A 27,160-nucleotide genomic window follows, 5' to 3' on the forward strand; every position below is an offset into this window, starting at 1 on the left:
GACCAGCTGCGGTCTCTCGTCATTATGTATTAGGGGTTGAGGGGTCGTGCGTCGTCCTCGGTGAAGTGACACTTCTTCTCTTTATCGTCATAGAACAGTGACGTGGTCAGACCATCTTTTGGGGAAATGGCTTACCGCAGGTAATAGATACACGTCCATAGTGGACCACTTTACACCGGAACTCGAAGTCGTTAGATGAATAGTTCTCATTGACAGACGGTCAGTTGAGGTGATTCAGCCGGACGAGCCCCTATCTTCACTTTTAAAACCATTCGTCTATGTCTCTCCCCCGACGTTGAAGACAGACAACCAACGAACCAACCAACCTCGCCTGGAAGGAAAGACATGAGTATACAGTTTGCAGCGGCGATATTTCTCCTCAGCTCCATTTACGGTGAGTTGTTTTTCAATGCCTTGTCGATCCCAGCCGTAGGCCCTTCAATATTACCCTGCAACCTTTTTTCAGAGGAAGGCATAACTCATTACATTCAGTAAAAACGTATCTTAAAAAAGAAAAGTGACTCCGTGAGGTACGTTTCCTTACCGCCAATGGCGAACTGTGGATATAGGCCTACATAACATTTGTCACCCGGGTAAATACAGAAAGTTTCCACCAGCTTGCCTTGTTTGCGGGACCGATGAATGTCCCATTAGCCGTGTAATGTGAATCTAAAAGGGAACCAAAAACTCCCGTTTGTACTGACAATAGCTGTGGGCAAGCGGCTTTTGATGATGTCAGGCTCAATGTTCAGTATACTGCGCTCTATATGCACGTACACCGATAATGACTCGACACCGAGTAGCTGAGAAAAGCTTGATAGAGTCTGCATAACGGTTTGAAGACGATTGGTTTTCGACATTTGGTTTTTACGAGAGCTCTGATTCCATCGAATAGATCTCAGATGTATGAGATATTTCCCTTGTTCCCTTTCCCATTAGAATTGTTCCAAACCCTCTGATTTGTTACTGTAAGCTACGTTTTAATCAGACTGGAAGATTTAGTCGTGTATGGGTGTTCCACCGTGTCCGATCCTAATCACGGGGGTGGAGTTGGCGGAGTACCCATACAAGACTGTATCTTTCAGTCTATGGTTTGATATAAAGAATAGGATATAAGAAAATATCCTTCATTCAATAAAATGGACACTGACTGGGTTTTCGAGGAAATTACCGAGACACAACGAGATAACTCTAAATTTTACAAACAATGGCACACTCAAACCGACGACGAAAACTGTTTTCCCTTTTTTTCTGTCCAACCAACAGCTCATCGTACTCCGTCGCAAACACAATGGACAAAGGAGCTGATGACACTCCCTGTCCCATTTCAATGTCAGGATTATCCGCTTTGAAAAACCACCAATCAAATGCATGGACAGAATGGCTAACCTAATTATCGCCATGCACACACACAATCGGTTTGCTAAATCCAGTGAGCGATTTCTGTTTGTTTTGGTAAAATACGAAAGAGGGCGACAGATTTCGCTGGACGGGAGTAATGTGAGTCCCTGCTTTCCTCCCGAATGAACCGCCTCTTTGTTGTTGGCAATGTTTTACATATGTCTATACAAACACATATAGCCGGTAGGGTGACTATTTTGTGCGCTGCACTGTCGTCATATTACACCTTGAGGCTTGTGGCTGTCTAGTCGACCAAATCCAGGATGTTATGATCGGAATGTGCCATACGGCTCACCACCGATGTAAACAATCGGTTTCAGCATGTTCAGACAACTTTCTGCAGTTGTCTGAAGAACACAAAGCTCAATATTCTTGTACTGGTTTACCGATGACTCACTGGTTGTCAGAGATGATTGGGTGACTCTGCCGTACGGCGCCAGTAGCCTGAATTAGCTTTGAAGAGAATCCCCCGAAATATCAGTGGGGTAGTTGCAATATAGGGAGGCGAATCGTTGCCTAAGTTTTACAGAATGTAAAATCTTCAATCTAGGAAATACATGCGACAGGGGCATGAAGAAACATTAATGCTTGTGTCTTGATTAAGAAAGGTTTATTCGGATTTGGACCACCATGAAATCCGTTCCAGTTCACGATGCGTTTACACATTTCCGTAAATGCGAAAAGCTTTTCTCAGTCCGTTGAGTATGAGGAATCTTATTCTTCAACGTCTGAAGCAGACAGTAAAATCGAAATAAGCGTCAAACCCGATCGTTAAAGCCGCTTCCCCCAGTCATATGACCATTGTTGCTGGTCCACTAACATCTACACCTTTGACAATCAACCAAGCACAGGTGTCTGTGGTGCAAAACTGTAAAAACACAGTCCTTTTGTGGAGGGACCGTGGTAAAAATAACTGACCAGCGAGAGAACGATGTTTGGCCCTCAAGTTAGAAACCTAATGTGATATTATATATTACTAAAAAGAATGAGCACATCCTTTTCTGCATGTGGCGACCACGCAGTTGCAATTCTGTGAAAATCAAACCAGCAGATTCATCGATGTACAGTATTGGTCTACGCATTTGTACTTGTTGTTGGTATGTTAACGTCTCAACCAGTGTATGAAAAAGAGTTTTTCCCCTTTTATACAGTGGTATGAAAATTGGACATTCCTCGATCTCTTTATCCCGACCCAGATAAACGGTCTCACGGAGGCGCATCCAGCCCCTTTCAAAAGATTTAATTACATGTAATACCATTATGTTTTTGCACAGAAATTTCTCTTCTTTGCAGAGATTTCCACATAGCGCCGATTGGTCTGTGAGCATCAAGACCATCGTGCCTGTAGTATGCAGTATTAATTTGTATGTGTGTGTGTGGGGGGGGGGGTGTCAATGTTATGAATGTGAGACGTCATCCTTACCCGTATAGGTATCATAACGAACGAAACCTTCAGAAGGTGATGTACATTTTAGACAACCGCTGAGTTTTGGGGTGGGGCTGTACACCGACATCTGCGTCCATTACTTGTATAAGCTGTCGGTAAAAACAAACGTCCATGGTTGAAATAGTGCGAGGTACTACGTGGAGCTATCCGTAGTCTAAAAGATCAGAAGCATGGCGATAAATCAGCAAGCTTAAACATCAATTGCTAATTTTACCATAAGACTGACAATGGCACGAATAAAAAAGTCGCACGGTTTTCACAAACCATTCACTTTCCCGCGGTTTTAAATTTCATGCAATCTTGCCAAGAAAAGATTTTCATCATTTTTGTACTTTGAATATACTTGTACATTTGATCTCTTGTAAACGTTGTTTCCGGATTACATTAGGTTATTACAAGGTGGCCAACACGTAAAGAAACACTATCTGTCAGTTTTTCCACGAACTTACCCAGCGGGACCACCTGTAACAAGACACACATGATGTCAATGCTACGTGTAAGGCATCATCGGCCTGTTCAGAACACTATCTCGTTGGAAGTTGATATTTGGTTCAGTATTGTATATACATGGACCATCCAAGGTCTGAACCGATGAGCAATCCTGAATCTAGATAGCGAGAAAGTATACCATATAATGCGAGAATACTTCAGTTTTAAGTATTACTTATTCTTTTCATCACTCAAAAAGTTTCTACAAAACTTTGTGTTCCGTTTCTTATATATAACTCTGTGTATTTTGTCTAACACCTCTCCGTAGTTTTTAGTATGGTACATAAGGTAATTTCGGGATTCAATCACCAAAACTACGTACAGGTTCTAGACAACTTTTGGATTAGCCATCAGACTGATTGCAAGATACCAATCTTCAACGCTTAGAAATGAACTTTATGGGGACCCCCTCTTTTGTCCTCCTGTTCGCTTCCCGTGACCCAAGGTCGATTAATAGCTTTAATAAGTCCGTTCAACTTCAACGGAAATGGAAGGGTAGAGGGGATGGAAGCGGATATGTCAATGTCCCGTTGCAATTAGGTTAAACCACTGAGGGGGCATTGATAGAAAGGTAGTGATGCTGCAGAACTCTATCTTTATTGGTGAAAAGCTGAAACGCTACATTGGATCCGCGGTATACAGAGTGTATGTCATCGGTCTCAGAAAGTGAGACTGTCGATCGACTGCCAGCAATTTCGATGTAGCTTGTTCCCCCAGTTCATACTTGTCTTCCATTGAGAATTACGAGAAGACTAGTCTGAATGGAAAGGTGAATGGTTATTTGTTCACTTAATGTTTGCTCAATAATTAAGTACTTCACAGGACTCAATACTATGCACGTTAGCAGTGATTGCTTCGGTGACCTTACTTGACCTCCCGTCCTTTCCGTCCAGATAGTATTACAATACGCTGAGTTCGACATAAAATACAGAGTGATTATTACATCAAGTGTCTCCCCGGGACACTCATTGCTGTCGATTCAAACTCTATTTACGACTATTGCTTTGCACATCGAGAGTGTTTGGTAGAGCGCCCCGTTTTAGCGACTCCTTTTCACATTTAAACACCTGGCGCATTACAATGAAATTCAGTTAGAGTGTGGCGGATGTATCTAATACTCTCTAAAATCTTGATGTTCAAGATTAGATGTAAGTGAAAATTTCACTTCAAACGAGAACCATTAGCCTTTGTTACGCTACAGCATCCCTAGGCTTGTTGTTGTGCCATTGAATTTTTCGGGAAAAGAATAAATGTTAAAACTTTGGCTGTAATATTAGGATAGAATTCATTGAACAGCCCCATCTTGGATTAGATGATACTTTTTTCCAAGTATTCGAAATCTTAGACAGAGTCGTCGAGGAAGACTTAAGTTCTTTTCGATGTCATGCTACTAAATTTCACGGATTCAAATTCTTCCGTCAATGTGGGTGGAATTTAGATTTACTTTAATGTAAACACATTAAGTGCAAAAGCTTAGCTGAGACACGGCCGATAGAAAACACACAACCTTTGAAAACCAAACAAAGGCTTTGCTTTCGACATTGCACCGCTTGACTTGGCATTACTTCACGTAAGTTTGCTATTGCAATAAACGTTTTGGTTGTAGTGACGTGTGGTTCGAATATTCCACAGGGTTAGACGACAACCGTGATGTAAACTAAGATTTAAAAATCACTAAATAATATTTTATATCATATGCTTTAGAAGTGTCTCCGTTTATTTAAATTACGGTAGCGGGTACATGTGCCTGTACATGTGTCTCTCTGTTTGTTCACCCATCTGCCTGCCTGCTTGGCCCTTATCTGCTTTATGTTTTTATGCCTTCCTGCTTCGCCACTATCGAGAGGATATATTCATTTTAATGGCATGTGATGCCGAACGAAGGTCAATTTAACACTCCAGTAAAACCAGAGAAAGTCGTTTGAGTTTTACGTTTATGAGGTGACACATTTAATTCGCTTGCGTGATCACGCCATCGAAAAATCATTGCAAGCGGAGATACTCTGCGCTTTCGGTGTTTATACAGCAACAACGTCAATGCATCATATTGAGACAGTGTTGGTCCCGTGACAGGAGAGAGTAAGAAAAACAGCCTCCGTCGGGAAGTTATCTATTTACTTTACGCATTCTTTTAAATATTTGTGTATACATACGTTATATATATGTATATATATATATATATATATATATATATATATATATATATATATATATATATATATATATATATATATATATATATGATATTTTAATGTCTTATAATTTTGTTTTACATGCTTCAAGCCATGTCCCCTTTCTTGGTCATCGTTCCAGTCCGGCGCCCAGAGAGGTCAGGTCAGGGGTCAGATGCATTATAAATCTCCCTTATCATTACTCTCATTATCATTAAGTACTTGTCTTTACCATCGATTGTTTTTTGTTATTCCCGAGCTTGTCTCCGACAGGAGAACGATTTCATACCATGGATGATCATCGCTTGAACTCCAGTTTTACTGGGAGTATCGTGTTAACAACCCGATCTATCTGATCGCAGAGGGATCGCAGAGATCACAGCCCTGCTCTACTGTGTGAGCGGTTCTCACTTTTAATCGTCTAGTGCCGTCATGATTTGCTTTCAACGACACGTTCTGCCAAACCCTGGGCGATAAGCTTCACTGGGTTCCATGGCAACGTCAGGCCGCTCGCCTCTTTGTATCAACGAAACACGAAGAAACACGAATAACAGGCAATACACAGGAAATTTACCCCACTACGCTAGGCATTCGGCAATTATTGTCCAATTAAATTTGGCTCAAGTTGTCCGTGAAATTCACGTAGCCAGTCTCACAATGAATTTCACAATGGTGTTGTCTCCTTCGAAGCAGGGGCAGACGTCGCCAGGTCTCAACGAGTCACGGTTTAGATATGTGCCTCCAGCCTATGTTCTATGCTAGCACACTCTGAACTCAGCAAAATTTATCCCCATAACTGTCAGTTTACAACCGCAGCCTTCTTTATTATCATGCAAAAAGATACTCTATCCACTGTCCCTGTCATAAGCAGCAAAAACTTTCTAGAGCCCTTGATTTATTAAAAGTTGCTGACATGCAGTGCGCATGGTCAGTCCGCGAACGCTCCTGGAATTTGTCACAAAATTCGCATACAACAAACACGCATGCATCTTTCAAGTCGCACTCAAGTTGTCTCCTTTTGCTCGGCTATAGTATCGGGAGTATATTAGCATGAGACATCATTTGTGTGAATGAAAGGGCGACTGTGTATCGTCTGTCGAGTCCTCAAGCTTGGTATGAGTCATATTGTAATATACATTCATCGAAAAAGTATCCCCATTGTGCATTTTTCGTGTTTAATTGTACAATTTATAGCTCCAAAACTAACAGCATAGACTAAGGGCCAAAGTTTTATAATGTCCAAAAATGATGAATAAAAGTCCCATGTCATTAATATTCCACAATGACAATTTCGCTCCGTAAAACTTCTACAATTTTGAAGCAGCAAACCATTTTGAATAACCATAGCAAAATACCTACATGACCACCGTCGTAAATGATCCCGGCCCGCATGTTAAGGCAGAATGTGTCTTGGGGTCAGATATTTAGACTCTCAAATGTTCACAATTCTTTCCTGAGCTACCATTTTAAAGCTGTTGGAGTAAGAAAAAAATCACCCTCATATATAGCTTTTCGAAAATCGGAAATTTAATTTTCGCCACAGAGTTATCACAGGGATGGCGGCCATTTTGAATTTCAAATATCGGTAAATGTTGGTTAATTTGTTCCTCCAGTACCAAACTTTGCACAGTGACCCCTGATTGTTGAAAGTTTCATTGAGGAAAGTTTGAGCAAAATGTTGAATTTTTCACTTTCCCAGGCGCATACCACCGCAATGAGTATTCTAATATTTCCCAGTTTTTGAAAAGAAGAGGCAGCCTTCAAGTTAAACTTTAAATTTGCACAGCCAACTTTCACAAGGAATAGTCTCATGTGGAAGATCGTCCTTTTTTAATCTAAAAGACGCGCCCATTTCATTGTTGTCATTGATTTGAATTTTGACAATCACCAAACATTGCATGGCGCGACACACAGCACGAGATTCCCGCCATCCTCTGCATAAAGCTACGGATACAGTCACTTTCGATCGATATAAACAATGGTGAACAACGGAAATGTGTCTTCCGTCTGCCTTTCAAACGCTGATAGTCTAAAGTTTTGAGTTTTAACAGTACCACATGTGTTGGTTGTACTGGCAAAAGACATGTTACATTTTGGCTGTGTGCCCACACACTTCAGTCTGAAATATGGCATCTAACAGGCGATACATGCCATCTAATGCAATATATTGTCGCCGGCTTGTAGTTACAGTGAAACCTGTCACGTTTTGTGTTATTTAAAATTTCCTGATCTAGTGGTCGAAGTCTGCTTATGTCATCGACTTCTCCATATAGACTGTAAATAAGTGTCAATTACAGAAGTATATAGTTCTAATTGCATTTTCATAAAATGGTTTTTAGATGTATGAGGGCTTACATCGAGGTAATTCAAAAGACCACACCGTCCAATAACTATTATCTTACAGACTACAGTCAAAACGGGTATATCCATCATGAACACTGTTAATAAACTACATGTAAAAAGCTATTATTCGGACACAGACGAACTGAAAACGAATCATCGTTCTGCATAGTTGGATTTCTTCATTGTCATTTGAAGCTGAACAAAACCCTGTCAGCTCGATAAGGCCTCAGAAATTTCATGTATTTCGGTCGTAATATTTTTTATCCACAGGAGTATTTGGTTCCGACGTATTCAAATGCGATTTTGAAGAGAATGAAATGTGTGGTTTCGTGCAGCAGAAGACTGATGGCTTTGACTGGCTGCGACGAGGTGGTTCAACGCCAACCCAAGAAACAGGACCCAGTGGAGACCACACTCTAGTCAACGGAACAGGTATTTTTGCCCTACTTTCTCCTTTGATATTTACTTTGTTTTTATTCGGAAAAGTGCCAGAAAATGAAGGGTTGATTGACAAAACAGAGACCCAAGTACAAAAGGTTCCGTCATGATTTTACGAGCGAAGAAGGCCGGGGAAGTTCCCAGTATTGGAAAATAATATGAATTCTGCATTGATTACATATCAGAGCATGACCATTGCCCAGTGAAGACGATATATTTCGAAAAAGTGAAGTGAATACGATCGAAAAAAATGCTTAAGTGCTTCCAAAGGATTTTTTCTCGTCATCCTTTGTGCAAATGTCAAATTTTAATCGATAGCCAGTTGGTACCATCGCTCCGAGGGATCTTATTCTGTAAAACCCATTACATCTGAAAATATGACACTTTCACCCCATGTAAATATCATCTCCCAAGGTCTTGGCCTTTATTGAACTAGAAACCATGTACTCCCAACCTTTCAAACTGCGCAAACTGTTTCCTACCGTTTCTTACAAGTTTAGTGTCTATCTACTTATTTTGTTTCTAAAGTAAGTAGATTTTACAGCTTGTTTCCCCTGAATACGTTAAGCTTTCTTGGTTGAAAAGAAACTGCTGTGGGATTTAAAGGCAGTTTCTTTTCAACCAAGAAAGCTTAACGTATTCAGGGAAACAAGCTGTAAAATCTACTTACTTTAGAAACAAAATCATTATGACATTTTGATGTACAACAAGCAAATTTTAGTAACTTTAATGACAAACTTGTCACTGTTCTTGGACAGGAAATTGCTAACGACAGTTCTAGTTACTTTGATCTTCCACAAAAGTTGCAACAGATGTAAAAAGTAAGGAATTTCAATATAAAATATTACATAATTGTATTACCACAAACTACTGGTTAATGAAATGGAAGAACCTATCCAATGATCTGTGTACATTTTGTGAAGTGGAAAGAGAAACTCAGTTTCATTTATTTTATGATTGTAAGTTTGTAAAATTTTTTGGCACAAATTTGAAGAATGGTGGCAAAGAGTTACACTGAAGTCAATCAATTTAAACAACCGTGACATTATTCTCGGCAACCTTGAATTCAGCTGTATTTTAAATTATTGTATTATTTTAGGGAAACAGTTCTTGTATAAGTGTAGACGAGAAAAGAAAGTTCTTCCGTTCTATTTATATATAGCGGAGGTCAAACAAAAACACGAATTGAGAGAAACATTGCCTACAAAAACAATACAACTGAAAAGTATAGGAGTCGCTGGCATACTCTGGTAATGTACTTTGAATCATAGATTGTCTTCTTTTTTGTAAGCACTATCCCTGTTCTTTGTCTTTTGTCAGTTTTGTTTTCGTGTCTTTTTGCTGTACCTTTTCTCTGTTTTGTAAATAAAAAAAAATTTCAAAAGAAAAAAAAGTTTAGTGTCGCTGCAGCATGTTCTGCTGTCATGGTCCCAGAGGCCTAAATTAAACCCTAAATTTCAACATTTTCTGCAGTGTTTGTTATTATGCATCGCGCGAGTTTTGCGCTTGGCCCAAAGAACGTTACTACGTTGCACGAAAATCAGATTTGCGAAAATATTTACATTTGAAAGGAAAACAATGTAGGAATTCTACTAATGAAATGCACATTTTTTCTTATGAAGAAATAAAAGTCGAAAATAGACGGTTGGTTACACACAAAAATATACATGGGAAACACCTAAGGACAACAATTTTGCGAAATCAGCCACTTTGCTGCCCTTGTTGACACGAGAGAGAAACTATAACAGGCGCTTGCTGCAATGACCAGAAGGATTCGAACACGAGAACAGGATACGAGGCAGACATGGGTATCTAAAGACATCGGGTGACGCTAAAGCATTACTGATAAAGTCCAAAGTGGGGCCAGAGAGCTCTCTTTCCGGATAGATACGTACACAGTTTTATGAAAGTTGAGTACAAGACTAGAGTCTAAACAGCGCCTACACCAGCAAAGAATAGCTGAGTAATTTTATATGTTAAGTCATGCGTTATTATATGCACAGAGTATATTTCAACACATTCTCCTCTCATGAATTGCACACGCCGAGGACCAACAGTGACGCCCATTAACATCAATATACTCTTGTTGACACGCTACAGTCATGACCATGTAGTCATCTGATGATATGCAGGACAAAATAACATGATCCGGTCAAGGACACGGGACAATTTTGACAAGTTATTAATAATGGTACCTGACACAACATTTTTACGTCGACCGTACATTGAAAAAACATCTGTGTCAACTTACGGACTGCACGGAATACTCTATACAAAACTAAGCACAATAAAGCCATTTGTTGCCATCTTAAATTATTCTTTGTTTGTTGAATAGAATTACAAAGAGACGATTCGTTGATATCTTTGATATTTACGAGACATACGAAACTAACGTTATTTTGTGACCGTGACGATTCCCTTGGATAAATAAACACACAGAGGAGTCGAGAGCAACAAGGGAGAACAAGATCTTAGAAGTTGGTTGTCAGAATGCGGACGTTCTGTCCGAGATGACACAAGCGTACAGATTTTAATGAAAAATCCACAATCCAGTAACTATTGTTTTGCGAAAGCAGCGAAACTTCAAAGATTTTTTTGCATCAGTTTTACTCAAGAGATTAAATGGTCGGTCCCATAGGTCAGAATTATGAGCAGTTCCAATGAATATCAATGCACATTGCGTGAAAATGCAAGGACAGCATGCATCGATGTCCCAGGGAAGTACAATGATGGTGTATCCTACAATAAATAATAGACAGTGGACCGTACCACAGTCCATATGGATAAGTTGATGCCGAGTGACTTTACATATAACCTATTGTTTGACAATTATATAATATAAACAAACAATACTCAAGAGTTTGTGGCGTTCACTTGGAGCATAGGACAGATCAATCTCTCAAGTTCAAGGATTTGTATACCGTGTCGTTTTGGCTTCCTATCGTTTCATCGTGTATAATGTACTTATCCGCTTACATAAACAAAACAAAACAAATAAAAAACAAAAACACTCCCCAAATATATACATATGTAAAACTTGCCAATACGAACAGGCTCTGGTAAACACAATACAATGGATGTGCTCGTGGCGTTGTTTCTATTTGAGGTGCCTCGTCGCAACTTCGTTCTATGCCATCACAGAATAGCTCAATCCCGAATCAATCAAGAACAACAATGGGGATACTTATCATCATTAACTTGTCAGTCTGTGGTGTCTAATTATAGATAATTAGGTAGAATACGCCTCGGGGACAGTTTTTCGGACACTGAGATTTTTACAATTCTTTTCTGGTGCTTGTTTAGACTTGTTTGAAACCTTTTATTGAAAATCGAAAATTGTGTTTTTCCTATAAGAGTTAACAGAGGGCGTGGTGGTCATGTTGAATTTAATATGTCAGTAAAATTTAGATACTGTAGATTTTTCTTGAAGGAAGTTTACGCAAAAGTTTGAAAAGTTCTTTTCCAAGGCATCAATTACAGTCGCACCGTTATGGATTGTCCGACATTATGTATGCATTCCGGCCTCGCAAATATCAACCACTTAAAAACTCTGTTAGTATAAGATGGTTCATCAAACACGATGAGTAAGATCATGAAGATAATCCCTTGAGTTTCATTGTCTGTTCTAATTAATAAAATGGCTCGACGAAGAAAAGCAGAGTTACAAATGACAAATATAAACTTTTCAAACGACTTTAAAGCATTGATATCTTATTATGCCAATTCTAAAATAATTCATATCGATCAAGTTAACATGTTCTTTTTGTACATATGTAGCTGTCTGACGTACTTTTCAACTTTTCATGATGAATAGCTACGTCATTGATTTACTATGTCCTGCTATTATGCATCTAACAAATACACATTATATTACCATGCCCTGCCAGTCGCATTTTGATTGGTCGAGCTGAACCACGTGACTGACCACAAATACACAGTAATGGTTTGTTTACATGCCCGTGAATATGAATAATAAGATTAACAACTCGAAGTATCGTAACTTTACAGCTCAAACGTAAATCATAATCAATCACAAAATAAAATGGAGCACTTGTGGGCCAAGTTGAGATACTTTTTTCTGAAAACATCTCCGGATTTGCCAATTTTTTACAGCGCGCGTGACAGTGCGTCGCGTATTGCTCAGTTTCTGGGGCCCAGTTGTCGTTCGCTCCTGAAATTTTCGGAAATTTTGACGGTTTTCTTGGGTTCGCTGATAATATAATGGGATAACAGACTCCGCTCTGACCATTAACGTTTATTTATTGGCGCGGGCTTGAGGAAAGCCAAATTAACGGGCTCGGCAAGCCTCGCCCGTTAATTTTTGGCTTTCCTCTCGCCCTTGCCCACAAATAAACGTTAATGGTCAGCGCGTCGCCCGTTATTTCTATATTATTATATAATGCATCATCAGGTGCCAGAACAGGGAAGGGGGAGAGGGAGGGGGAGGGAAAGAGAGGGAGACGGAGAGGATTGTCTAATGTACGTACTCCTGGTACTCTTGGGGTATACTCCTGTAGACATTATCACTTTTCAACCTGCATGCATTCAAATTTGACTGTTTATATGTCCCTTTCTTGCGACATTATCCATGAAATACAAATCAAAAAATGTAAATTCGCATTATTTTTATTCTTATCCAGGTCATTATATTCATATCGAAGCATCAAACCGAGGAGTAGGATCTATGGCACGTTTGGAAACGCCTTCCTTCGACAGAATGTCTCCGCATTACTGCGTTCACTTTTTCTACCACATGTACGGAAAACACATCGGATCTCTGAACGTCTTCGCCGAGATCATCGACAACCATCGGAGCGTCGACAGCGTTCTTCTCTGGAATGAAACCGGCCAACAGGGAAACGAGTGGCTTGAGAGGAAAGTGTTAGTAAACATTACTGACGATATCGAAGACTTTAAGGTGAGAAAGTAACACTTTTACGTTTCCGTCTAGCTACCAATGATTTATTCGCACACACTTCAAAGTAGCTTAATTTGTAGAAAGTTAAGAAGCTGATATCTCGAGGCACGCGTATTCCGTTCAGCCACATGATCATCATATGGTTTTAATATCTGCCCTGATTGCGGATAGAGCTGGACCGATCATGATTTGTGCTTCATATACAGGAGAATCCATCACATTCTGTCATCAACATTCAGTGTTTTGCGACTTTGAAATAAATCTACTGAATATGTTTCCTGGGATATCCCTTTCATAACATCTATCGGTTGTTCAGGGAAAGGAAAGGGTAGATCCTGAACGAGTGATATTATTTATAGGTGAGGGTGTCAGCGAGCCAAAAATAGGGGCAAGAGTGTTGGTTTGCTCATTAATGCCATTTCCTCTTTACAATGACATATATAATGTGGACATCTGCTCATAGGTGGAGTCCCGCCATTTTACACTCAATATGGACAAAGTGTTGATGTACTGTAAACGTGGGTAAGAGAGAGAGAGATAGATAGATAGAGAGAGAGAGAGAGAGAGAGAGAGAGAGAGAGAGAGACAGACAGAGACAGAGAGAGACAGAGATAGAGAGACAGAGACAGAGAGAGAGAGACAGAGAGAGAGAATGTGTCATTAAAAATGATTGCCCAATTGCATTACCCAATGACCTGCTCTGGTCACGTTGTGTCATACAGCATACGATCCAAGGCAAATGAGTATTCTCTTTTGAAAATTTGTCAATACCATTATATTTGCTATCTTCATAAACACTCACTGACACACTTTTTAAATTACTAATTTCGTGCTTGAAATAGCTTAGAAAGGAGTATACGGATGTTGGAAGATGTCGTGTGCAGGTACAGTCCGTGGTTGGAGGGACGGTGATACAGGCAATGCTTGTTATTTTTCTATTAAAATTTAACGGCCAAGAATATAATTTACTCCTTTACTCTACTGAATGTGAATCAGATCTTTGAGAGTCGTGAATATTTAATTCAGATATGTGGGCCACTTGTTCATTCAATTGTGTCACTTCGTCTTGCTTTCCATGCTTTGTGTGTCTGATTAACGTTTCTTATTTGTGAAATTCTGTTACAGATTATTTTTGAGGGAGTTCGGGGTCCAAACTTTAAGGGTGATATCGGTGTTGATGACGTCACCATAACTGATGAGACGTGCGAAGAAAAACGTAAGAAGTTTACCGATCATAGTTACGGGGTAGTTTTGTGTTTATCAAAAAGTTAAAAGGGCAAACCAAGAACAATCGGCCTGTGATGACACGACAATCATTAACAATATGCTGTAAATTTGGTTTTGGTTTGTGATGGAAAAAACACAACACAAAGATTAATATGTATGATCCGAGGTACGTCAAATGGTTTTGTCATTTGACGTAATACTCGTACCTCGAAGATGATATTTCCAAATGGATGCTGGTACTATGCTCAAGGAAACCCTGAATTAATTTCATTTCAGAAATCACTATATAAAACTTGATGTGATGGTGCTGCATGGTAATAGGAGATTTATGTGGCATAAAATTAAACTGCATTTGATATTTAGGATGGCGGCAATTCATAATGTGGAAGGGTTTCATTGTTGAATTTCACGAAAACAAGCTCCTGAAAACTATATGTTTTGCTTCAGCTTTGACGATAGGACCACACAGGCTGTATAACGAAATCACAAAGGAACAGTAAGAGTTTGAGAACACACATTTCCCTATAAATCTGTCCAAGAACTTTCATCCGTCGTAAATAAACGAGGTGTGTCAGTAAAGCAGAACGGAAAAGTAATAATAGGAATTATCCCGTTGTAATAAAACTGATTTCTCAGAAAAATATCATCATAAAAGTTGTGTAAAATATTTCTTTTCGGTAACCAAATGGAATTTTATTTTTCTCGATGACGAGGATTCAGTGATTGTTCTCTGATAAGTATTCAAAGTTGCATTGATGTAACTTATGATTATTTTGATCTACTTGTGTCTTGTATAATACCATTTCTGCATTGGTTCTTAGTGATGGACCTGTAAACGCAGCCTTTATGTTTGCATTGCCCGAAGTTACTGTTGACATCTGAATTTTAATTCAGGCTAGAATTTACCCGTCAACAATGACATTGCATTTTGTAAACAATGCATTGTTTTGGCAGGACTTATGATTCGTATTTCAACATACCATACATAAAACACAAAGAAAATGCATCTGCTTTTATGGACAAATATGAATGAAAACTCGATAAAAAAGTTGTACTTACTGTCACCTTAACACTAGTGATGTAAATGCTGTGGTTTATTAATACATTTACCATCAAATTGATAAACGATGAACTTGTGAATTTTGACGGAGGTAAGTGTTTACGGACACAAGTAATTTTGAAGGAATTTCTGGCTGGACTCATAAGATGGCTTTTGAGAGGCCCCATTAAAAGAAATGGCTTTGTAACTTTATTTTCACTCCATTGGGTGTTGTGAATTCAGGTACTACTAGAAGAGGAAAGTGACAGGGAGAGTAACAAACCATCAAATCTGAAGTTGTCCAAATGGAATCACCATCAACCTTGATCGCTGTTAAGATGAATAATTAATTACTTTGCTGCAAAGTTCATCATAAATTGTGACATGCACTCTGAAACAATTTGGAAAAACAAAAACACAAAAAAGTTCAAAACCTCACAGAAAATGGGTAAAAAAATATTAGGAAGAAAATGTTATATTTTAACGCAGATCGAGCAGAAAAGTCGATCCTGAAAGTGAAACTAATCAAAAGGGCGTTGCAAAAAATGATTTTAAGACAGCTGTCGATGGGATTGTATTGTAGCTGGCTGACATTTGCCTCAAAGTGAATCCCGCTGAAAGAATACCCTGCAGATATCTGGTCCAAGCAAATGCAAACAGAAATCCATACTACAAACAACTCAAAGTGTATTTCCTTGAAGCAGCTTTGTACCTATCTTCTTTTACAGATATACAACACGTGGACTGCCCAGAAGTCATGACAGTACCCGATATTGAGTCTGTGGCCGCAATGTTGGAAGCGACAACAGTATTGGACAATATGACAGCTGACCAATGGGCGAATTCTAGTAGTGCTTCAGCCGTTATGTCTGCGGCTCCTCAAACTATCACCATGACAACTCTGCTGATTATAGTGTGTTGCGGAGTAGCTTTCTGGACTGTGATATTTTTGTTCGTCACCATTTACATTTTGAGTCACAAACCTCCGACTGTTGAGCAGCTGATGAAGAAATATCAAAACAAACAAAATTCGCGCCACATGTTAAATAATGAGCTGGAAACCATGGCTGCTGGGACGACTATTGCTAATCAAACTGCAGATCTCTCACTTAATAACACTCCCAATGATGAACTTACAGCAGCAACCAATTCAAATCAAGACGTCCTGGAGGAGAGTAAAGACAAACACTATTTTAACAAACGGATAGATGCTTGTCGCTATGACAGCAAGGGTGTTGAACTCTCAGAGGCATCATCGGATGATAGCGACGATTTCGTTCTTTGCAGCCAAGGCAGTGAGGAAGGCAGCCTATTTAAGGAACTTCTACAACACTTTCCAAAAATGAATCATTCAAACATGGTGTAAAGGTCCTCCCCATCCCAGCACACCAAAAATAAATTTACTGCGTATCAGTTCTTTCAAAGCTGAAGTAGGCAGACTTGCAAATTTATTTTCAGCTGTGCTGAGATTAGAAAAGTTGTTTCACTTTAAGATTAGAAAGTCGGTTTATTTATTATGATTACAGACCAGGGTGGATGGTACGCTGAATTTATCGCTTTGTTGAAATTTATTACCAGAGTTCCTGTAGCCTTGTTCCCTACTGTATCGGATTCTGAAAGGCTTAGGCAATTATGGGTTCAACCTCGCCTGAGATATGCTGTCTCATGAAACAAGTAAGCACAGGTCCATAAAGGATAAACTCTCTATCACTTGATACGTGGTGAACTAGACGACATAAAAATTTGCATGTGCATGCCAACATACACACACATATTGTCATATACAAATAAAAATTGCAGTCACACTTACAAACTATACACGTACAAATTCACAATGACATGAGCAGTGTTTAACTTTCTGACAGAAAGTCACAACATGAAAAACCTCTACTACCTATTGGCTTTTTTCCAACAATTTACTGTCTGGGACTGTGCATTATTAACACTGTTACTTCTTTCTAGAACTTTGCCATAACTTTAATGCAAATATTAACAAAAGTAAGGGTTATTATGAAAGTGACAGCTACTACGATTGACAGAAATTTGCCAATATAAACACAGATGATATACATATAGCCACAGACATGCGCAAAATTGATTGCAATGAGTACTGTGTACTCAAAACAGAGTTGTGAAACAGAAATATTAAAATCAGTGTGTGTGTTTATCACGTCTTCTCTAAGAATACTTGCTTTTCTCTTTTTGGTTTTGGTGACTATATGAAAGTCTTCATCATGTAATCATGATGTAATCACGTTGCCATGTTTGGACTTCAGATCCCATCTTTTCCATCAATCATCCCCGTGGCATCTGGTCTGATCCATGCATCTGTTTTCAATGGTTGCCTTGACCTACAGAGTCAAAGGTCAAAGGCTACATGACACACACACACCAACATTTGAACGAGTGACGCATTTGGAATATATCTCTGTATTCCAAGAGGCATCCTGTCATAGCATGTAACATGACAACTATTGCAAACATATCTGTGAAAAATTTGAACTACCTATATTGGTAACTTACACTGATTTGATATTTAATATTCAAAGTTTTACATTTACATGGATATTTATCTTGTTAGAAAGCCTTTCAGATTACAATTCCTTGTTTGATTCTTGGATTTTTCTCTGGATCTTGATTTATATTTAATTGTTTCTGCTATACTCATGTTGAATCACTAACATTTTTCAGTCAATATGGATGACTTTCCAGCATGGATTTGCATTCATGCTCTTTTCATGACAAAATCCAATAAATAATATTTATGAAGTGAGGTTTCCACAGTCCAGTGCAGTGTCTCTTTCCTCAATGATTGTCTACTGACATTTGTTGACCTGCATGATAGGTCAAGGACATTACAAAAAAAATATAGAAAAAATTTGAAAAAAAATATTGTGTGGCCAGACCACATTTGGCCGATTATGGATTTAAAGTGAAAACATCCAATACTTGATGATGTTGCTGCAGCTTCATATACAAGTGTATAGGAATATCTGTGACTGAAAATGCACTTTGTAACAATAATGGTTAGGGATTTGTAGGCTACCTCACAGTACCCTATACCCTTGTTACTGGTACACATCACAGGTTACATAGATGATAGTCTTCAATCACATTCTGGTGAAAAATTTTTTATACTCTGCTTTAAGTACAAGCAAACAATACCATGTGTCTACTTTTGTTTCAACACATAACTTTTTCAGATCCCTTATCTGCCAGGCATTATAGGAATCATGGTGAACTTGCTAGGTTGTCCCTGGATAAGAACATACAGAGCTCAAGGTGTGTCTGATTTTCTTGCGCATTGTCTTTGTCCATATGCCAGGATAATTGCCTTGATTATCACACTGCCTCTGTGCTAACTCTCTGGGAGTGGTGACAAACCCTCAGAATTTTTCATGCTGTTGTCTTTACTCTCTTCATCATCATTCTGGAAAAAAGGCAACAAGAAAATGGAGTCATGGTGAGAGAACTGCCTTTCAGAAGTGTAGGCAGTCAAATTTGTATATTTTGAAGACATCTCTTATATCATACGACTGAGTCAAGGCTTTTTTAATCAAATTTCATCTTAACATCAGTGTGAAGAAGTGCATGGTCAACATCTAATCTGTGAGGGCGCTGTTCAATTTAGTTTATCAAGAAATGCAAAGTGTATGGTGAAGTACTGATAAGATATCACAGAGTATCAAGGGCAGTTTTGACATGCAATTTAGGATTTACACAGACTGTCAAAATATTTGTGGCATGTAGAAAATTTGAGAGTCTGCAGAAAGTCATAATCTTTGACACTTGACATGGTCAAGGTCAATCTTAAATCGGACACACATTATCTCTATCAGTCAATACAGTTTAATGGGAAGTGGTTGGTAAGGTTATATACCACCACATTGATTTCACTCGTCCTTGAAACCTATTGTAGCATTAATGTGGTAAATGGCATGAAAAGCTGTGATAGGCCAATTCCTCTTATTTAAGACTCATGCAAGGAAAAACAATCAAAATTTCAATTTAATAGTTTTTTACTAATATACTGTTGCATTGATCAAAATTTACAACTTTTACAGCAGCCATCCAACTGCAGGAACTGTTGATGGGGTCAACTTGATGTGAGCTGAAATTATTCATAATTTCAAAGAAAACAACTGGGTATCTATTGTGATTACAATACAAGACAGTTTACGATTAGTGCTCATGGTTAAGATTACCGTAGAATGTGCCACAATCAACCCCTGTGGCCGGACATTGCTTGTCAGTGAACACGGTACTTCATGTATTCAAATCTTGACTCTGTCAAGCAGATTAATAAACCGCTATTTAATCACCCTGGGGACGGTTATCTTTCCTTTCATTGTGAGCAGAATACCTACTTGCCCGTAATCAATTACTGCTTGGCTGCGGATGTCCTATTTGAGTTCATAACAGTTTGGAATGATGGCAAAGCTAACTACACACTTAATGTAAAAACATATCAGATTATTTTACAGAGGTAAACTGATATTACTGTGGCATATTGTATGGGAGATAAAATTTGACAATGACACCAAAATTTATGTCAGTGGTTGCGGATCACTTCATTTAATGTATCAGAAAGATAAACACTCATCTCATATACCGGTATAAAATAATTAATCACCAGTCAGGTTGGACTACTTAGTCAGCTCCAATTTAACCCTTTTCCTGCCAAGTCCATATTTCACCATCAGGTCAAGATGGTTAAAATTAATGAAACACAACATATTCCATATGGTGTATTTTAACATATTACTGTACATTTGAAGGCTGTTGAAAACATAAATACTGTAAACTTGATTTTTTTGGACTAAAGATTCTATAACAGACCAAGCCAAGTGGGTGAAAATACGTCATGTTTTGGCTCAATACCGCTTTTTACTGACTTGGCTGATGGGGAAGTGATACTGTCTGGCAGAAAAAGGGTTAACAAACAAGTAATATTTTACCTGTGTTGTGTAGTCCTGTTGTTCCACCACACTCTCACTTAGGGAGTCCAAAGCAGACACCCTATCTTGGGCTTCTGTTTTGATGTAGGAGAGAGACCACTGAGGTGAGTCCGGGTCAGTGACATTGCTGGAGCATGATGATTCTTCAAGATCTAAAGCACTGCTGATGCTATGTAGGTCAAGCAAATTTTCACTGGGTTCATGACCTTCGCTGTCACCCAGAGGAAACTGAATTTCGGACAGTGGCTCTTCCTTTATCCTGAAAAAGATATTTTGCCGTCATAAAGCAGGATTCATTAAGTTGTATGTATTTTTGTTTTCTTGTTAGACATATGAACAGAAAATTATATTGTTACCATTATTTTTTTTATTTATGTAGCTGCCTATGAAGTGTGTGCATATCTTTTTTCAAAATGAAAATTGCTGAATAACCTGGGTCATTGGAAAAGACAGACAAGCAGTGTGAACTAAATGGAAAAAAATTGACTATACTATGAATAAAACTTTGCAAAATTACACAGGAGAGTCATATCCTGAGAGAAATTAAGGTTTGATAAATGAAACATTTCATTGGCCAACTGCATTTCAATGTCGTTATTCTAAGTAAATGTACATTTCTCATGTAAACTACTGCACACCCCAATTCAGTGGTACCATTGAAAATAACGAGGGGTGTACCAGCCTGGTGGTGGTAGTGACCGGCCAGGTCAAGACATCCTGAGTAATAAACACAGCTGACATGCAGTACAGTTCACTTGGCTTTGCATGCATACATCTGTTTTTAATTCAGTTTTATGGTTGAGATATATACTACCAGTACTTTTGAAGTTGCGTATCAGTTTTCCGAATTTTGTTCTGATAGTGAGTGCCACCACAACACAGTCTGTGTTAACAGCAGCAAGACATACAAGTGAGACCCACAATATACCTGTTTGTAAGAAATTGAGTTTACAAACAGCAAAGACATCACTACCTTATAATATCTCTGTTACAGTGTAAGTTTCTTTTGAGGCAATTACCATATTTTCAACAGAATACAAATTTCTCACTACAAATAAAGAATACCAACCTGACATTATTGTGATCTTCGTTACTTCTACCTTTGGGATTCTAATTCAAAAGGAAAGAAGGCATTTTCCCGTTATCAATCAACCCAATTGACCAATTTATTCACTGATTAAGTTAGCAATGGATTCATATTACTGCTCAGAATTAAATTACACCAACTTCCCTTGCTGTTATCTCAAGAGCATGTCATCATTACTTGTATTTATGATAATGCTTACAAGACGTATTATCAAAACTAGGGGCCAGTGATAAAAAGCCAGTTTAAATATCTTATCTACACCAGTGTTTCATTAACTTCCGATTTATTCTGATTTCTGAAAAAAATCCATGTCTGTAGAATTCAGTGATGCACAGTAGCATCAAGATGAAGGGGAGGGGGAGGGGATAGGGTAGTGGAAGACTATCTAGAGGATGGAGAGATAAGTACCATGCACCATGGAGGGAGTGTTTGGTTGCTGGCAAGGAGGGGCAGCAGTAATGGATTATGGGTACATAAGGACAATGTTCGTACTGAAAAGAAAGTGCAGAATGGTGCACTATGGGCTAGGTGGTGATATTAAGAGGAGAGGAAATGGAATGATGTATTGAGGAAATATTCTGTAGATTCTGAATGAAAGGTGCATGTACAAACGCTCACAATAAACGACAAACTTAAACCGTCTAGGTCAGTAAAAGAAACTAACAACAGCATTCTTTCTATGGTGTGATGATTTCAAATGTGTAAACTAAATCTATTTCAGACACAAACCGCTACTTCAAGATTTTGAACTTTGTGTTATTCATATCCACTGTAAACACAATTATAGTGTCATTTCTCACCCTGTGTTTTTCATACTCTTGTCTCAGCTGAAGTGCACGATTGTGGACTTGTTTGTGGTAGTTTCTGATCCTGGTCTCCCAGAATACTTGAAGAGTTTTGAAACTGCTGATACCAATCTCATGAAAAACCTGCTGAAGTACGTCCTGAAATCAAAATCGACATCCAAGGTCAAGTTAGATTGTGATGTAGAGACTTTCTGCCACTTTATAGAGATACATGTATTCTTGTAGTTCCAGCAAGCACTTTTGCCATAGAGGGCGCCCTCTATGGCAATGAGCTAACGTGATGAGATACAAGAATTACGAACTTACCGTAGTTTGACTTGCCTGCGTACTTATTAGAAAAAAAAGCTGTTCTCACTTTACCTTAAATATGATTGAGAAATCATTTGAGCTTCAAACTACTATTTCCACGTATTATTTTAACATACATCATTTTTATGTATCATTTTATTAAACTACCACTTTTATGATTGCATGACAAATGTTACTGTCATTTTTGAAATTGTGGATGAATCGTCAGTTTTCCAGTACTCATTTTAATTTTCCAGGAATTTTCCTGTTTCTTTGAAATTCAAGGACTTTAAAGGACTTTCCAGGAGTGTACAGACTTTGTTAGCCTGATCTACGTAACTGAATCAAGACTTTTTCTGCAGAATCGCTTTCACAGCTTTTGCTGTCTTATTTTCGTTTTTTTTTATGCACCAAAACCATCTGCAAATACTTTCTCATTGCAACTTTTCATAGTAATCAGTAATATTGGTCTTGTTATTTCATCTCATAATGCATACATTTGTCAAAAGAGTTTCTATAGCTATACCTTGTTACATACTTGCGATGACCAGTACATTATGTCATGAACATGATGGAGGAAATTTACTGGTTCAAGAAAAACACACATTTTGCATGCTGAAGCTGTTGTCTTTTCAAGAAAATCTCTGGTATTGTTAAATTCTCTTCTCACTCTGGTGTAAGTTATTCATAACCTCTGATCTTCTCTAAGATTTATGACCTTGCAAAAAGCCATGAGCCGCCATAAGCTTAGACCCTTCAATGACCTATAACCTTCACATCTGTGACCTTGACCTACCTGAAAACCTGTGCTGCCAGTTAAGGCTTCTCTGTCAACTGCATATCTCAAAAGCTGGCACACTTTCTGATTGTAATCGCCCAGAGCATCTGTTAACGTTTCCAGCACAGATTCTTGACAATCTGATCAATGTAAAAGTAAAGTTTTTGCTTATTAATCATGCTTTTGTGAAAAAAACACAATGACATGATATTAGATTTTGTTGTATGCATTGATGATGTTTTGACAACTTATTGCTGCTTCCAAAGAGATAAAAAGGTATCTGTTGTCAGGTATGGCAGCAAGGAAGCAAATATTTCACTTCCTCAGAAGCATCACTTCAAAATGCTATGTCTCATAAAGCAACATTACATTCATTAATGATAATCACAGTTTAGAGATAAACTTGTTGAAGTATGCACATGGGAACATCCAGGGACTCCCACTTTTACAATTCTTTTCTGACCTACCACTTGTACGGGCTCATTTTAAAGCTCTTGGGGTAAGAAACATTTTCACCATCTTAGTTATTCGAAAATCGAAAATTATACTTTTTACCATAGAGCTAACATAGGGATGGCACCCATTTTGAATTTCAGTGCTGGAAGATGATTTCAATCATCAACAATAACTGTTGATTATCACTGAGAGATCATTAAATTGTCAGCAACAACAATGTACCTCATGTACACACATGATGCCTTGACAAGCAGAATACTGGACATTCAAATAAGCTTTGAAGGGTGGACACACAGTTTATCATTCATTCAACAAAGTACTTGAAAAATTGTCATAAGTTACATAAAGGAACTTTTATGATGTGTTACAGTTAGCTTCATCATATCAAGTGGTGCAGCACGTTAGATGCTTTGTGAACCTTTGCAGAAGAAATGTAATGTTGTGAGACTCAACAGTATTTGAAGTGTTGATAATTTTGTGTTCATAAGCTTCACATTCTTCTACTATATCAACTCTGCAACATTCTTTCTTTGCAAAGCAGAATATAAAGTAAGAAAATGAAATGGTGTACTGATGTGACAGAACTCACTTTCAAATCCAGCATGTGCACAGATTGTAGCAACAGCTCTCCTTGTTAGCTGTCTGACTGTGGCGTCGTGGAGTTCAATGGTGTCCATCTGTAACCTTTCACTGTTCTCCCTGAAATGAAAAACTTGCAAATTACGTGCTGTGCTTTATGATTCGTCTCACCATCTTTAGACGAGGCACCAGGGATGCTCTTCATAAAATGATATTGAACATTCACAACCTAATAAGAGCTCTATGATGTGAGCTGGTAAATTATTATTTATTGTTCTTTGGGCCATATTCTATGTATATGGATGGTTACCATGGTATAAGTTAATATTCCATTAACATTTGATAACCTAAAAAAAATCCACCTTCACTTAGATTCAACACATGGGTAGTATATTTTTAGAATAATGTAAAGCAATATCATGGAATTTACTAAATTCTGTTTGTTGTACAAATTACAATTGACAATAAATTGTTGAAGAGATATAATGGTACGAAGAACAGCTATGAACAGTTTTGTTCCCCAGCAACAGAATTGTTCCCCAGCAATCAAGTGTAAGCGCTGTAATTTGGCTTATCTTCAATGATGTTGAACAAGAATTTATTATATGTAGGTATAAAACATTACTGCAGCAACATGTGCACACTGTCAACATGTGTGAAAAATCACAATAGCCAACAAGAATTTTCATGGTTGTGTGTACTTCAATACCCAGTTTCACTGCCTATTGACCATTGCCTATTGCCTCTGCACTGATGGTATTCAAACTGATCATGGTATGCCATGATTTTACTTGTTTACTGTGGTCAAATTCATTATAGCCCTCCTCAGCCATAATCTAATTGGCGTACATCATACTGATACACCCTCACATGATTATAGCAAATGCAACGATTACATATGCCTCTCACAACAGCTACCGAGAAAGACAAAGGACAGATTTGATGAAAGATCAAAATATCGCCATCTCTACATCTGATTTTTAACAGATTGTGATTCACCCTAACCTTACTGACATTCAGCTAAGTATGGTCTACATCACTTATTATTGGCAAGGGCTAACCACAGCCCTGCTGACCCGTTACACTATAATGAACCATTGCAGCACAACTTACCATGGCCTTACTCCTCTACTCGGTGTGAGAGGTGTTGGTAAACTCGGTAACCGTGAAAGCTCTTTTTCTGTGGATTTCTGAAACATTTGACAAACATATGCAATGTGACAGTTACTATTGTGACACTTTAATAATTAATTGATGATGATTGGGAAGATCAGCCCTTAGTCTTCTATTACAATCTACATTTGAATCAAATTTTGCCTACTATGACGCAAGAATGGTCAGGACAGTTTTCTTAAATTTGTTATTATTTTTTGCAAAAGTGAAAGAGCCATTTTCATTCACAGGGAAGATATAGCCTTGCAGTTGCTTACATCCAACATTGATGTTTCTGTTCATGATTGTTGTCATTATTAAATCTTTATTCATATTCTGTATTTTATCTCCATTTTTATAAATTTTATAAACTAAACTTTTATTTTTGTTGGTCTGTGTTGAGTGATAAGGAATAAAGAATGTCAGAACTGTAGTGGCAGGAAAAAGGAGGAAACAAGGAAAACATAAACACTTTGAAAGTATGATGAACGTACATGATCTTGCTGGTGATGGTGTTGCTGTGCTAAGGAAATCATGGATCTAACTTTTCTATTGTGCTTCAAAAGTTGGATTGTATGTATGCTGATAGGATCTTGTTGACAAAGCTCAGCTGGCAATCTGAAAAAAAGAGATGAAATAATTTTTATTTAAAGATGGCTTTGTAGATAATTATGTGCTACATCATAGAATATCAAGTCTATATGCTTTTAGTAAAAGCATAAGACTTAAAGAAAGGCTAACAAACTAAACAAAAGGTAAAAAATATACACTATAAATGTATTTCATATATGTATAGATATTACAGTTATACACAGATATTTCAGGACAGTGTTTTTTTATTTTTTTCTATAAAAATTTATTTTACTTGTGCAAAAATATATTTTCCTATATTTACCTAATATTGATGTGTATATGCTTCAATTGCAACGTCCCGACACAGGTGCCTGGAGTTGCCAGAGTAGTAATACAACTCCACGCACCTGTGCGTCCCGATGTGATGTATATGCCAGCTTTGCTTTAACTTAGCCCTTTTTACAACTATTCAACAAGATTTTTTGAAAAATATGTCCGTGTGTACTTACTGAGTGACTGTACTTCTCTGTTGAGACGGTTGGTGGAGTCGGGGCGCTTCAATCTCCATCGGTTGAGGTTGGACGAAGGGAAGTTCTACTTCAACGACGGAGACTGCGGGCGATGATGGCCCAGGTAGGTCTCCCCAGCGAGACGTCATTCTAGGTTTTAAACGCTAAATTATAGTATGATGGGAAAATGTAATAGTTTGAATTAAGCCTGCTTCCGAGATGGGAGCGAGCTCAGGTTTACGGCGCTGCGAGCCAAACAGTCTGAGTTCCTGTCGTGCATTTATCAACATGAATGTCAAGCTGGCTGCAGAATACGATTGGACTAGATGCCTTATAGAGACAAGGTGAAAGTACAAAATTTACATTCGATGTCGCCCGTTGTCTTGGGATTTGACACTCAAAAGCGATAAAAATACCTAAAGAAACCTTTAGAGTGTAATATGAGACTTGATTTTGGCTCGAAAAGTTTCGTTCAAATTTTTTGGTGTTTGAGTACTTCAT

General features: G+C 38.2%; 2 protein-coding genes across 2 annotated transcripts; one reads left to right on the forward strand and one right to left on the reverse strand.

The window, feature by feature from the left end:
• LOC139121842 (uncharacterized) lies at positions 1-18,246 on the forward strand. The gene is made up of 5 exons (XM_070687059.1): positions 1-394; positions 8,122-8,283; positions 12,930-13,207; positions 14,333-14,423; positions 16,202-18,246. The coding sequence occupies exons 1-5, from the start codon at positions 346-348 to the stop codon at positions 16,837-16,839; spliced, it is 1,218 nt and encodes a 405-aa protein (XP_070543160.1). The 5' UTR covers positions 1-345; the 3' UTR covers positions 16,840-18,246.
• Positions 17,871-27,160, reverse strand: LOC139121843 (STAGA complex 65 subunit gamma-like). Its single transcript, XM_070687060.1, has 9 exons — positions 26,660-27,160; positions 26,072-26,195; positions 25,539-25,615; positions 24,436-24,545; positions 23,409-23,530; positions 22,319-22,462; positions 21,501-21,541; positions 20,432-20,690; positions 17,871-18,903 (listed from the first exon to the last, which is right to left on the reverse strand). Exons 1-9 carry the CDS (start codon positions 26,806-26,808, stop codon positions 18,832-18,834), a joined length of 1,098 nt encoding a protein of 365 aa, XP_070543161.1. The 5' UTR covers positions 26,809-27,160; the 3' UTR covers positions 17,871-18,831.

This window comes from Ptychodera flava, chromosome 21, assembly GCF_041260155.1.
Source record: "Ptychodera flava strain L36383 chromosome 21, AS_Pfla_20210202, whole genome shotgun sequence".
In the NCBI taxonomy this organism is placed as follows: domain Eukaryota; kingdom Metazoa; phylum Hemichordata; class Enteropneusta; family Ptychoderidae; genus Ptychodera; species Ptychodera flava.

Excerpts from the sequence above, each read along its gene's own strand:
- LOC139121842 (XM_070687059.1), top strand. The coding sequence starts at position 346 with ATGAGTATACAGTTTGCAGCGGCGATATTTCTCCTCAGCTCCATTTAC. Across the intron at positions 395-8,121 it reads TCTCCTCAGCTCCATTTACG|GAGTATTTGGTTCCGACGTA; the intron begins GTGAGTTGTTTT and ends TTTTATCCACAG. Across the intron at positions 8,284-12,929 it reads CACTCTAGTCAACGGAACAG|GTCATTATATTCATATCGAA; the intron begins GTATTTTTGCCC and ends ATTCTTATCCAG.
- LOC139121843 (XM_070687060.1), bottom strand. The coding sequence starts at position 26,808 with ATGACGTCTCGCTGGGGAGACCTACCTGGGCCATCATCGCCCGCAGTC. Across the intron at positions 24,546-25,538 it reads AGTAGAGGAGTAAGGCCATG|GGAGAACAGTGAAAGGTTAC; the intron begins GTAAGTTGTGCT and ends TTTTCATTTCAG. Across the intron at positions 20,691-21,500 it reads GAAGATCACAATAATGTCAG|GATAAAGGAAGAGCCACTGT; the intron begins GTTGGTATTCTT and ends TATCTTTTTCAG.